The 15361-nt window shown below is 26.9% G+C and overlaps 1 protein-coding gene across 4 annotated transcripts in view; it reads right to left on the reverse strand.

Annotated features, from left to right (window-relative positions):
- The window catches only part of slo (calcium-activated potassium channel slo), a 258833-nt gene that overhangs the window by 26125 nt on the left and 217347 nt on the right, over positions 1-15361 (reverse strand). For 2 of the 4 annotated variants that reach the window (XM_014417223.3, XM_067050932.1), the window contains exons 15-20: positions 14564-14629; positions 11525-11575; positions 8437-8457; positions 7625-7687; positions 3689-3718; positions 3481-3601 (exon numbers count right to left, since the gene is read on the reverse strand). In XM_014417223.3, the coding sequence (XP_014272709.1) occupies positions 3481-3601; positions 3689-3718; positions 7625-7687; positions 8437-8457; positions 11525-11575; positions 14564-14629 (352 nt within the window). The remainder of the gene's footprint in view (positions 1-3480; positions 3602-3688; positions 3719-7624; positions 7688-8436; positions 8458-11524; positions 11576-14563; positions 14630-15361) is intronic. The other 2 variants (XM_014417234.3, XM_067050933.1) reach the window with 2 other exon arrangements.

Genomic DNA, 15361 nt, shown 5'->3' on the forward strand with positions numbered 1-15361 from the left:
ATATATAAGAATTGTTTTAGTTTTGGTGTCATTAAATTAAAAATAAGTTTTTATGCAGAAATGTTACGACTAATAAAACTTTTGACCATAAAATATACTAAAAAAGTATGTTTTGTTTTTTAATGGCTTCTCAGTAGGAGGAGAGTAAATTGGAAACTTTTTTATTTTTTTCATCATAAATATAGAATTAAAAACATTTACAACAATCAAAAGTACATGACATTTTGAAAGGTAAATAATTTCAAATAATATAAATATTAATTTACTACATAATAATATTTAATTTTGAAAAATTGTATAAATGATTTAAATGACTATGCCAAAAAGGGAAAAAGAGGCAGGATGGAGAATCATAGTCAAAAGGGAAAGACAGGAAGGCAAACCACCTCTCACCACTCGTCTTTAACCAAAGATAAACAAGTGCTACTGCCAATAAAACTTTATTTATTGTATTTAAAGGACTATTGTTATTTTTATCCTATGGAAGGGTAAATGCCCTGATATGTGGCTCATTACAGGAAATTACCTCATAATTCTGAAAATTTCAAAGTCACATATATGGGTTCTAAATTTAACTTTTTTTCATTCTTTGCCAACAGGTAAAAAAAAAAAAAAAAAAAGAGAAAAGTTAAATATCAAAGAAACACATGAGTTTAAAAAAAATTACCTATAGCTAAAGAAATAAAAAAGAAAGTTTAATTTGATGTAATGATAGGTCGAGATTCGGAGCTAATTAATGAAGGATTTTAATTATTTTTACTCAGATGCCAAATATTTGAAATTAATACCATTGAAAATCTTAGGTGATGTGTATTATCGTATAAATGTTTCATAACAAGTATGAAGTAATGTTGTTACTGTAATGCATTTAAAATATGTGATAAGTTGAAATATAATATTTAGTCAATAAAACTAAGCTGTTTTAAGGCTGATCTATATCAGAATAGACTAAATTGGTGAGTCATGAAGCATATTGAAATATTCTATGACTTCAAATACAAGAAGTTAAAGTTATTATAGGGAGCGGGTATACGGTTCACCATTTTGACCTAGGCCATAGTGTATGATGCTTTTTCTGTGTTTGCCTTGAGTTACCCCCTTCAAATCTCAGAAAAACAAAGCAGTAGCAACCCCAAATTCAATTCATGGTTAAGCTTTCAAGTATTTAAGAATTTCACATTTAAAAAAAAAATATTTCTAAGAATTTTTTATTTTTTTTTTATTTCAATCATTTAAGAGGATACACCAAATATGCTCTTTGATACTTTTTTTTTTAGTGCTTGGTGAACCACATATACCTATAATACCTCCTTTTCTTTTTCCTTATCTAAAACTATAGCTGTGGCCATCAACTCCACATTTGAAAAAATTAATTAATAGAACTATGGTGAAAACAAATGATCGCAGATTTTGAAGTTATGACCGTAACAAAAAATGCCATAAACAACAGATGGTAACATGAATGCTGGAAAGAACCTAGTTTTTTCACCTCATGTGTGCCCTTTTAATTGATCTTAACCATAAAGAATAATTTCTCTATACAATCAATATAAAGATTGTTAAATGAAGCAGTAAAATTATCTGTCTTTAACTTCCATTAATTAATGATGATAGGCCAATGAATCACATCTATAGCCTTGTTTTCATTTACTTACTAAATAATATGAAATCAATAAGAAGGAGAGTCAATTTAAAAAAATAATAAATGACTCTCAGTAATTATAATTAGAAAAAGATGGTTAATTACATCTGCTAATGTTGTTATCTATGAAAGATTGACAATTTAAAATATTAATTCTACCAATTGTTTAGTTAAAACAAACTCAAGAATAACAGAAGAAATAAAACACCTGAGAAGATGATTGGGGGTGCGGTCAGTGAAGGACACAAATAATTATTTATTAGTGCCAACGCTTTAGCCAGAATTTCTAACCTTTATCAGGGCTAAGAACAAAAAACAAGATAACAACCAATGAATAAATAGAATGATTATAAAATAGGCAACATTATGGAAACATAAATAGCGTTGACAGACATGAATAGTTCATTATTATAAGAAAATAAAGGCTGTAAGATTTATTTTACAAATATATTTAATTACCTATATATATGTTCTATTTTCCATTTCTTTCAATGCTTTACTTTTAATAATTTTCATTTTGTACATATATTTACTAATTAGATTTTCATATGTATTTTATTATTTGTTCTTTCCTCTTACTTCATTTTAATATTACTCTTCTTTTACAGCCTTTATCTTCTTGTAATACTTTTCATGTCTGTCAACAATATTTACGTATCCGTAATGGTTATTATTTTCTAATCATTCTATATATCCTTTTATTCATTGGTTGACATCTTGTTTTCTGTCCTTAGCCCTGATGAAGGATAGAAATTCCGGCCAAAACATTGGGACTAATTATAAGTTCTTAGTAATTTGTTTCCTTCACTGACCGCACTCCCAACCATCTTCTGCTCACCTATAACCTACTCAGCATTATGAAGAAATAAAACAATGATCTGGACTAATTTGTTGATATCAGATGTATGAAAAAAAAATGAAATAAAGAATTTTAAGTAAGAAGCAAATACAAATTACCTCAAAACAACCAATATTCCAGATTTTTTTTTTTCAAAAATAACTTAGAAGTAACAAAACTCATCTCCTAACCACCAGAAATAACCCTAATGATCCTAACTTAAAATAAATTCATAAAAGAATAAAACACATAATTCAATGACTGTTATATACCTCAACACAACAAATTCCTAAGATACACTATATAATTAAATACAAACCAAATTGTATTGTATTTAATATCAGGATAGAAAAAAGAAAAAAGAATTTGATACAGAAGACATTATTCTGTAACTATTTCCTACAGTAATAGGCCAATTTATTTCTTATGAAAAATATCTTTTAAAAGTACTAATTTCAACAAATATACCTTCGTAATTTTATTTTCCAGCTTGAAATAATCCAAATAACAGTTTTAATTAACAGGTAATTAAAATGAATGTAAAGATCTGACTATAGTGCACATCAATTTGTGAATTTCTCGCCCTTTCTTTTAAAAGACCAAATATTTAATTTGAATAATAGTTAATCGAAATCCAGATAATCAGCATTCAGGAATAATAACAGCTGTTATTATATTTTTTAAAGTTCATTATAATTTTTAACACAAATTTAAAATTTTAAAAGAACTTTATAAAGCATCAATAAATTGCTTTTATTCAATTTTACTTAGCTCAAGCGAAATAGCAACAAGCGCTTATTTCTTTTGCTTATTATAAGTTGGAAAGAACATATTGCAGTTATTTATGTATGAGGCCAAACTTTAGCAAACATTTAATATTCTCATACTTAACATTATGCAAATATTGAGCAGAAAATAGCATACATTAGCAGCATTTATATTGTTTAAAAAAAATGAGATGACTTATTTTTAATCAGATCACCTATTTGAAATTAGTTACCTGTTGTAATTTTGATTGGTATTAGATTCATTCAATACTCTATTTACAGTTGGTTTGACTTTGTTGACTTGCTTGGTTGAATTCATGACAGGAGTAGAATTTCGCAGGTTCCTATTACCAACTTAAAACATAAATATAATTAGAAACATACAAGAATACTTTGCTTTGTTTATATACATAAATGAATTCATACATAAGCTTTTCTTACCTGAGTCTTCCCTATCACGACCGATGTCACCTATAAGTGCATAACATTTATATATAAGTAGGTATGAAAACAAAGATAAAAACTTGAAAATTTTCTTATGATCAAAGTAAATTATAACATTACCTAAAGAACAATTGAAGGGATTCATCTATTCTTAAAACATAATAGATATAATGTAAAATATGTAGATACAAAATATTTTGTTTCATTTCTACAGGTACTATACTGCCCTCCTTAATTAAATTGTCCTATCTGCAAAATTCCAATTTTTCAAATATCCGAAGACTGTGATATCTTCCATCTATTTTACTAACTTAAGATAACCTATCTACTCTGTACAGAGTGTAATTATGACTTGAATCATAGACATTTAATTTACAAAAAAAAACAAAAAACACTTCGCATCTTCAAAATACATTTAGGACAATTTAAATGAGGGTAGTATAGACCTTGGCATTCTCATGTTTGTGATGTATCATTGTTTCCAAAATATCAAGGAGTTTTATTTTTTTTAAAAAAATAAATAAGTATATACACATATATATAATAACAAAGATAATTGAATCATAGGTGCCTGGACAATATTATGAATTACTAAAATTAATGCATTTTATTGAAATGGTGATTAAATAGATTCTATATTCCATTTTGAAGAATATCCATCAAGTAAATGCTTCAAATATCAAGAAACGTTTAAAATGGTTTATAACAGTTATCTACAAATGCTGTATATGATAAGGTATGCACTTGGGAAAGGTTGAAATAAATAAATGTATGCACCTGCAGAAATGGAAAAGTTCTTCTTGAAATTTTTATGAATGACAAAATTTTTAATCTTGTGATCTTTAAAACACATCAGTCAGAGATTTTTTGAGTGAAAACTTATTTATTCTTCTTTTAAAATTTAAAAAAAAAAAACTATGATTTTATCAACATTTTTCCGGTACATGCCCTGTGGATATAGTATCAACTTCTAGAATACATGAGAATTTGTTTTTAAAGGAACTAGGAAACTAGATTGTATAAAACGTTAATCCAACCAGTGCTGCTCTATTCCTTGGCAACTTGGGCACTTTTGAAGGTCGATAAAAGGGATCTCCAAACGTTTGAGAGAAAGATGCTCAGACGCTATGGTCCAGTAAAGGATGGTTCAGCTTGGAGAAGACGCATGAATAGGGAAGTCTACTTGTTAATTGGTGAGCCTGATGTTGGAAAAATTGTGAGCATTGGTAGGCTGCGCTGGGCAGGCCACGTGGCAAGGATGGGAACTGATGAGATCCCAAATAAACTTCTCAATGAGCGCCTACATGGAACACAGCCGAGGGGCCGCCCAAAGCTTCGATGGTGTTAAAGAGGATTCAAGGGCTTGGAGTGAATTGAATAGCAGCTGCACTTGACAAATTAAACTGGTGGAAGCTGCTTGAGGAGGCCAGGATCCAGTAATGGGCTGTCGTGCCAATTGATGATGATGATGTTTTTAAAGGAATGTATTGTAAAGATATTGAAAATTACTGAAATATAAAAAATGGCAACTGAAGCACAAAAACCAATAATCATGAAAAGAAGAGATGGTTCATTACCATACATCTCGTTATAACAACCAACCCAACTTGACAGGAATCTATTGGTAGGCCAAAACCGTAAAAGAAATTTACTTTGACATAATTTAGTATCTTAGAATAAATAAATAAGACCTATGATTAAAACTGATAATCCATATGAACTGGGAAAACATGTTTTACCATTAAAACAGCAGTAAAGAACTCGAAAAAGATTTTAAGCTGAGCAGATTGAGCTTATCTACTATCACGTTCACTAATTTTTTGCTAACAAAGAAAAGTTGCAAAGGAATAAATTTAAACCCAAAATTCATATAAATCATTGAACTTTGATTCAAGTGGCATAAAACTCAGCATTGATTAATGTAAAAAACGTTATGAAAAATTAAGCTAAAAAAAATAAAGGAAATTAATATTTGATAACTAAATTCAAACAACAAATTCAAACAATGAACAAAATTCACTAAACACTATGACCACAAAAGATAAAACCAAATTAATTTAAGAACAATTGTTTTATAATAATAATATTCCTAATCCTCACCAAATACATATGTAAATATATAAATAGATACATACAAATATTAATTTGGTTTCATAGTGCTCTAAATTAGAAAAAAATAATAAATAGTTATTGTCGTAGCAACAATCAAGAAAATATCTAATAAATGTACATGGCTTAAAGAACAATATATCAAGATCATGGACCAGATAAGGAATAAGATGACTGAAAAGATCACATGGATGTCATAAATCATTATATAGATGTCATTTTTAGTGACATGCAAAAACAAATTAAAAAAAAAAAAGGTATTAGTCAAACTTCATGCAATTTTATTAAGAATTTGTTAATACAAAGATATTGTAGGAATGCAAGGGCAATTTTGGCTAAAACATAAAACTCAAAATAAAAATAAAATTTTATATCTGAATACAAATGATTAATTATTATATCTTTCCTTCTTTTAAATAATAGTAAAATTAGGTTTTGATAAAAGGAAAAATAGTTTGTCTTTCACTACTTCATATAAATCTGAAATTAAGTTCTCCAAGCACATAATATATAAAATCTTCAAAGCATACGGCATGTAAAAACTTTAAGTCAGAAAGTAAATAAGTTAACACTGAAATTAAAATTATGCTAAAACATAAAACAAGAATGGGGAAAAGCCATCAGCTCGCCAGAGCCTTTTCTAAACTGCAGCTGAAATTATAACTAACATAATTAAGATGAAAGTATGCAGATTCTTGTTAAAGAAAAAGACAAGATCAACAGAGATGAACAAAAGACACTGTGTAGTACTGTAAGAAAAAGGAGCACTTTAAGGGGAAAAAAACATATCGACACTGCATTATACAAAATGAAAACACTTTTAATAAATATAACTACTATATATGATGAAATAACACTCCAGCAAACTCCAAGTAGGTCTGGAGTATGTTGCTAGGTCAGAGCAGACCTCTGGGACCAGATATTTATTTTGCAATTGGCCTTCCAGCTTTAGCTAGTTTGGAAAAATAGCAAAACTCATTCCTCTATAACAACAAAGATGTGCTAAACCAGAAATAATATTAATAGAGATTCATTTTTATTTTCATAAAATTTTATTTTAATGATCATTGGATTGAGTTATTAATTTCCCAAATAATTTATTATCAATCAAAGCCTTTTATTATTTAAATCAACAAAACTCATTCTCAGAGAAAAATTATTTAATTTTATTTACTACATCTTATAAAATTTACATTAATATTATTTTACAGTAAATTATCAACAGACCACAGGAAAAAAAAAATTGCAGCAAACAATTATTTATTTCATCATTCAAAACTTTTCCTTCATTTCTAATATCAATTTGAGAGTTTCTTGAAGCCACTTCATAGCTTATTTTATTATACTCATTTATTATATGTTAGATAAATTTTTTATTTGAACACTAATAGTATGTATGTATCAAAAATATTTCCTATTTTTTTCTTTTTCTTTTATATGACAGAAATAATGTTTTATTAATTAAAATACTTTACTCAATTTCACACAGTTTTTATGCAGCAATTTTTAATAATCCACTATCACATATAAGAGTCAAGATTAAAATCATGACAATATAAAAGGAATAGCAATACTGAGGAACACAGAAACAGTCCTCTTATCATATTTTAATGATATTGATACTACTAATTTTTTATTTAAAATAGAAAAGGGTATTATTTTTTTAAATGGAAAAGAGTAGATCAATAGAATATGATATAAAGTAGATAGATAGAACACCAAAACTAAAGGTTTCAAATACAACACAAAAGCTGGATCAAAAAGTTAAAACAAATAATAAGAACAAACAAAAAACAAAACAAAAAAAAAAACTGAATCAGCTACCTCTGATGTGCACTTTCTTAGGAAGTTCTGGTGTTGTAAATGAAGGGGCAAGATGATGATCATCTGGAAGAGATACACCCCGCAATAAACATTTCAAATTTAGTACATAAGTATAATTTTAATTGTTAGATCCTACATATATAACATCAATATCTCTGGATTCTTAAAAAATTATGGTATGAAACAGCAATAGAAATGAGATTAAAAATTCATTTACCAATGATTGAAAAGTTAAAGATATAAACATAAATAAAAGAATGTTTGCACTATTTTTTTTTTTTTTTTATTCATAAGATCTATGTTAAGAAATAAACAATCCAGATACTTTGCCACCCAGTTCTGAATAAAATTCTAATAACCTCATTTAAAGCCTGATAATACAGCAATATAATTTGTAAAAGAATAATATATTTAGAACTGCTGGCAATTTATTTTTATAGTAAAGAAAATATTTTCAACTTAGTTATAACTATTTCAGACCAAATAACAATACTATTTTAATTTTAAAAAATAAATGCACAACTTCTAAAGATATCTATAATATAAAAAAACAGTAATTTGATAAAATATCATACTTAATTTTCAACTACAATAATCTACAAAGAATATATTTAGAAAATGTTCCATGCTTGGCTAAATAAGCTGTGCATAAGGTGCATTATTTCTAGAGAACATGTGCAATAAAATCTACAGATTGAAATTAACACAAGCACTTTAGATTTTGTATTTTAAATGACATTATTTTCCTTATGAGAAAGAGCTAACTTCTGCAGGATTTAGTAATGAGGTCATATTTTTTCAGCCTAACTTACTTGAGTATGTAATCTCCTCACCTAATAAGACAGACAAAAAAAAAAAAAATGTTGAAACAAAAAAATTAACTGTTACACCCCTCTCATCTTTTTTTTTTATCTTCTAAAAAGAGTCACTTCTAAACACCAAAACTAATTTCTACAAACAGCACTATCATTTAGTTTAAACATTTATAGAATATAATCTATAATGGACTTTTCATTCAGCATTTACTTCTAATTATTTTATTTATGTCCTAAACATAAGGTCGAACAATATTTTTTAGAATTTCAAAACATGCCGAACAAGCTAACACATTGAATTATGTTTATAACATTAACACAACATTGATATGAAGGATTAAATTAATGATACTGTTAAGTACAGTCACTATTAAAAAAATAAGTAAATAAAAAAAAAATGAAAAAGTGCATATTTAATCAAAGTCACAATAGAAGAAGTGTGCCATGTACGTCAAAGTCTATTTGTACCAAATCAAAATCAAATGTAGCCTTTTTTAAAACACTTTTAGACTTTTTCCTAATTACACATAACTCTTCCAATCTCAATTTTGAATCAATTTACATCATTTGAGGTGATTAGTTTCAAAACCATCATAATCTACTTACTAAAATATTTTTTTCATTTTAAGTCCTTAATGTCTCAAATTAGATAAGTGTTATTAACCGGAAGTGTTCTACTTTAAAATTAAGTTCAAATTAAGGGATTTGTTAGGTCAAATAGGACACAATCATATATTATTGCCGTCTCTTACAAATTTTTTTAGGATGGATTGAGCCAGTTTTGAAACTAATCACCTCCGTGATAACAATTTTCATCTCATTTTTAGCTTCTAAAAACAATTAGAAATAAAATAAATGTAAAGAATAAATGCTCCCAAAAATTTTATTTTTAGATTTTTTCCCTCAATCATAGATTTATTATTTTGTCAAATTAGAATAAGAAAAGAAAAGCTATTGATTGTTAAAATATTTTCCACTAGTATTTTTTAATGAATACTATTACTATTTTGCACTAAATAAAAATATTGAAAAAAATATATTTATTATAATTGTTTTACTCTTTCACCCTTTACACTTCCACCCATTTCACTATAATTTTAATTTCAGAATGATATGTAAGAATCACAAAAGAAATGAAATTGTTTAATATAAAAATAGAATATATTAATATTAGGATAGAAGGAATTATAATCACCTAAGGGGAGGGAAGGAAGCTCAGGCTGAGTTTGAATGGCAGATGTATAAAAATATATTCTTTTATCTTCTAACAGGAAAATGAAAAGTGTTGATGACTCTTAAGAGTAGGATCTTAACACCAATTATCATAAAATGAACCTACAAATGTTCAGCAATAGGAAAATCTTGTAACCAGGGCAATCTAGATCTAAACAGGTTTAAAAATGATCTGTATGCTGAAATGAATCACCTAGAGATCATGCTGGATAAAAAATGATATCTGAGCCCGTGGGAAATAAGCCTAAGCTATGGTAACAAAGCCAGGGAATTCACAGATATAATATTTACTGGAGAAAGCATCAGTCTGATTTTATCTGAATAGCTCTTCGAGGAAAATGAGCACAAAATTCAACTACTATCAGATATTACAGTACAAGACTTTTTACCAGGATTTTTAAAACTATCCAATAAGGACTTTGGCTATGGTTGCAATCTGAGTTCTAAGCACTGTGAATCAATAAATCCATTGAGTAGTAGAAGATTCCCAAACACCATCAGACAACCTTGAGACAGTGCACTGAATGAGGCTCAATAGGCTTCCATAGTGGTTTTTATGCAGGGAAGGAAGATGAATGTGAAGAAAACTTTAAATCATATCAAAAACAATACATTTAGTTTTGATTTAATTGAGTTAAGAGACTTATCTAAATGGTTGGAGACCTAGGATTAACAGCTCCTGAAATCATGTAGGCCAATATGTTTCCTTCTTGTGATGAACAAAGTTCTGAAGACCCTCTAAAGGCTATAAAGGTTCTTGAGCCAAGCTACATAGCCTCGGCCATGTATCCTGACACTTATGGTGTTCTGTAAACTGTTGAGCATGGGGTCAGGACTTGCTCCGTACTTGAGAGTTCGATGACCACGATGAAGAAAACCATAGGAATCTAAGTCCTCACTGAGGATGAATGAATGAGGAGAACTTTATGTGGTTAAAGAGGTTTATTAGTGCCAGGAATGGGTTCAGCCTGGTACAGCCTTGAAACGCAAAGAAGAACGAGAATCAGCATCAGGAAAACTCCCTGAGGATGCAAACCATCCTGTACCGGTGAGTTATGATTTGACAAAGAAACTCATGTTAAAAATTTATTCAGTCATATTTGCTGTAGTGATTTGTCATCATAACAATCATAACAGTCATGCTTAACAATGGACAACTACAAACTCCCCACGTTGCCTAAAGGAGGTAGAAATGGAAAAAGAAATAAAATAAAATAATAAATGAAGTGAATTGAAAAAGGCTATATTTGATTAAATGGATGAAATATATTCCAAATAGACTCCAACATGATATATATAATTTTTAAATCATTGATTTAGATAATTCTATTTATTTATTGAGTAAATCTGAAAACAAAATAACATGCATTGTTTGGGTTCAATTTATCAAAAAAAGAAGAGGAAAATAAGAATATTATTATTTATCTTTGTTTTAAGATTTGGTTTAATTGAAGAAATAATTTAAACTAAAAAAGAAAAAAAAGGGAATTTAGTATTTAGAATGAGATTAAGGATAATAAGTTAATTTATGAAGTGAGACTTTGATAGATTTAGCACTTATTTACTTTATTAAAATTTATACAGTAGATAAATGTATTGAAAATATATAATGTAGTTGATTTAAACCACCATGAAATTCCAAATAGGGACAAAATTACAAAAATCTTAAAGATAATCCTTTGAAAAATAGAAAAAATATTTCATATAAAACTGAAAATTTAATAAAAGATAAAGCAGTAATTAACAAGTTTAAATGAGAAAATTGTTTGAAGTACAGTATTCTATAACTTTGGAATAACATGGTACAATGAAAACTTGAATGTAGGGGTTATAATTAGCATTTGATCCTTACTTGCCCTGCCGACCATCTGAACTGCCCTCACTCCCTTCCTGAAGGTAGCCACTTCAACACACACACACAATAATGTTAGTCCTGAGCCAGGTGCTAGAGTCATTTTATAGGCTCAATATTACATAAGTAAAAGTTGTTAGGCTTTCTCCATCACACTTCTCAAGAAATGTGTGTGTTCAATTTTTATTTCTGTTCTTTTCAATTGTTAATAATCAATAGTAATAAAAAGGGGAAAAAAGCCTTCGTTACTGTAGCAATGCCATTCATATAAAGCATAAGAGTCATTCATTGAAATTTTTAAAAATATTTTGTACAATTGAAAATATAGGCCATTTCCGGTAATAAGATATTTTTATTTAACTAATGAAAAAAAAAAAAAAATTATACAACATATACCTTGTTCAAAACCTTTTTTAGATAATAATCATGTACTACCAGAAACTGGTTATACATTTTCAAATAAAAATACGAAATATTTGCTTAAGAGAAATAAATTTATTATTCAAAACTACTTATAATAATAGAAGTAAATAATAACTAAATGAAAAATGACCAAAGGCAAGACCTGAGACTTGAAAGCATCTGCAAATGTTAAAAATATTATTTTGGCATGGTTAGAAAAATATTAATAAAAATCGTAAGCTACAGCAACACTAAAAAGAATTATTATTTGTTATAAAATATAAGCTTAGTAATAATATAAGCGAAGTAAAAGAATCCAACATGCGAAAATGCAAAAGCTTTATTAAAGTAGCAGGTTTTGAAAACACAATTACACATAATAGCATGTTGAATAATCGCAACATACTGCCATAAAACAGGTCATTTCATTGAAATGTGATTTCCTAATCCATTGTTTTATATCTTAATCTAAAGTTTACTTTTTAAATTAAAAGTTAAATAATTTCCAAATAGCAGTATTTAAAAAAATTAGTAATTTAAATTTTGTTTACAGAATCGACACTGACATATAATAATTCAAACTGAGACGGACAGTTAGTAACAGGATAGTTCATTATATAAACTCCCTTAACTACATGCAATAAATTATTGCACCAAACTAGAATAATTTTAATTATCATTCTTTGCCTATAATAAAAACCCGAGCATATAGACATTTTAAAGAAGTCAGCTTTGCCATCCATATAACTGACCATTCTCTAATGGAATTTCCATGAATCATATGAAAATGAATAAATAATAAGCTATAGTAAATAATTCAAACTAAATAATAATAAAAAATATCTAAATAAATAAAAATGGTAGGTGTTCTACAAATTTCAGTTACATTGCATTAAAATACTTTTTTTTGTGAGTTCGCATCTTTAAATTTAAAGAGATATTAAGCATCTGGGTTGTTTTAAATTTTTGTTGTACAAGAAAAAATTATTTTAGACTACTTTTGTAGTCTGTTTCATGAGATAAAAGTAATTGGGTAAACAAGAGAATATGAACTAAGTGGATTAGGTGGTATTCTCTTGTTTATCGATTTCTCTCATTTCTTGGAAAAGACTATAAAAGTCATCTAATTCCTCAACAAAGAAATACACAAGAGGTTAAAGATCCTACTAACATAAAATACTCTAGTAAAATAAAATAATTTGTAAAAATGAATACTGATGTCCAAAATTATCATGAAGATTTATTCATTTATTTTATTTTTAAATATAAAATGTGAATAGAAAAATAGCAGTTCTAGTATATATATAATATTCCAGTAAAATAAGAGAATTTGTAAAAACCAAGAAAAATAAACACTGAAGTCTAAAATTATGATGAAGATTTATTTATTTATTGTATTTTTAAATTTAGAATGTGAATAAAAAAAATAGCAGTTCTAGCAGTTTTAAAAAAACCCTACATATTCTGAAATTTTAATTAAGAACTAAGAACTTTAGAAAACAAGAAAGATAAAAGTTACAAATTAATGGCATTAGACACTAAACTTAGTAAAACAAAAGGATATTTTGATATCATTATTTAGAAAAATAACAAACATAATTAGAAATAAATATATTATTATTTAAATTATTTTAAATATTTCAAATTAAATTTTTAAATGGAATTTAAGGAAAAATGCTATTAATATTTATTATTTAATCATTATAATTATAAATAAAAAGTTAAAATAATATTAATTATGAAAATTGTCGCCTTAGTTAGACAAGGTTCTAACTATTGGAAAAATTTTGTTTCTCACTCATAAATCAATCCCAACAAAGCTATTAAGTTTCCAAAAAAGCTTCAGTACCATTAGTTGAAAAATTAAGAAATTAGTAATGTGACATAGTTCTATCTAGAGACAACTTTTGATTGGAAATTGTAACTATGAAGCTGTGTTTCTCAAAATTATGGATATAGCAGTTAGAACCCTGTCAAACCAAGATTACTAAGTGTTAAATTGTTTTTTATTAAACAATATACTGCCAGAGTAGTTTTAGAATAAAATAAACATTAAATAGAAAATATGTTAATATTGAAAAAAAAAAAATGTACCTACAAAGTAAAGTATAATAAACATTTATTTTTTTAATTTCCAAAATTAGTTTTATTAGAAAATAATATTTTAGAAAGTTAAATAGTACAATTCAAAATACTATTTTATGTGCTGTTTTTAAAACACTAAACATTTTTAAAATGTAATAAATTTACAATAATTTGGTAAATTTTAATTAATAAAACATACTTTCAAAATCTATAGATTACCAAATTATCTTTCAATTCTGGAAATAGTTTCACTAATAATAAATATACTTGTACTTTTATTATTTACAAAAATAATATATATATAATTAAATAGTAATAAAATAAATACGGGTAAGAGTACAACTAAAGACAGATGATTTTCATGGACATAAAATAATTATGAGATCATAAAAAATATCATGATTAAGTTACATTATTAAACTACATGGGACTGAAATGGCAAAGCCGACCTCATACATATGGCACAAGCTAGAGGGCTCACTCTACAAACAGGACAAAAACGGACACGCATGGCAGGCATTTTGCGAATGGCAGTTATACGTTGCTCCCTACCATCGATATAACTCTGGTTAAGGTCCCCTTTGACCATTCCGGTCTGCATCATCAACATTCCAACATCTGTAAAAACATCCAAGTCACTTCCCAAATTGAATCCCCCTACTTTCAATAAAATTATAAAATAGAAAAATTAACATATCTAATGTAATGTTTTCATTACAATAAAAGATTAAATTTCAAAAAATTAATAATTAACAGCAATTAACCCTGATCAGATAAAATCTAGTCAATGAAGTATCTGATTTCAGTATAAAGATGAAAAATCAGAAAATAATCAAAGAAAAGTACTTATACTCTTTCAAAGTTTTTCTGAACCTCTTGCAAATCAAATTTAATCCAACTCCAGTAATTTGTAACCTTGTAAATAAATTAACTAGAAATTAAATGTAGCTAATTCCACAAAGTTAAAACCTTATCCAAACCATTTATATTTGGATCTTACAAAGGTCAACCTATCTCCATTAGAATAGCTCTAAATAATATTAGAAAGTTATTGAATATCAAAATCAAGGCTCTAATGATTTCAATTTAAACCTTCATTGTATTATTAAATAACCTATTACTAAATTATTAAACAGAATTTTCAAGTTTTGTTTTATATCATTAATTTATTTAAAATAAAATATATGAAGTCAAAATTTTAACTAATTCTAAACAATTTTGATTGGTACTACAGAAAAAAGTTTATGGTAGAAAATGACACTTATCTCATTTATCTCATATATTATATTTTTTATACATATTAATATTATATTTCTTAATTATTTGTAAAGGTTATATATGAATTGAGTA

Source organism: Halyomorpha halys, unplaced genomic scaffold (assembly GCF_000696795.3).
Source record: "Halyomorpha halys isolate HHAL.00 unplaced genomic scaffold, Hhal_1.1 Scaffold150.1, whole genome shotgun sequence".
NCBI classification, from domain to species: domain Eukaryota; kingdom Metazoa; phylum Arthropoda; class Insecta; order Hemiptera; family Pentatomidae; genus Halyomorpha; species Halyomorpha halys.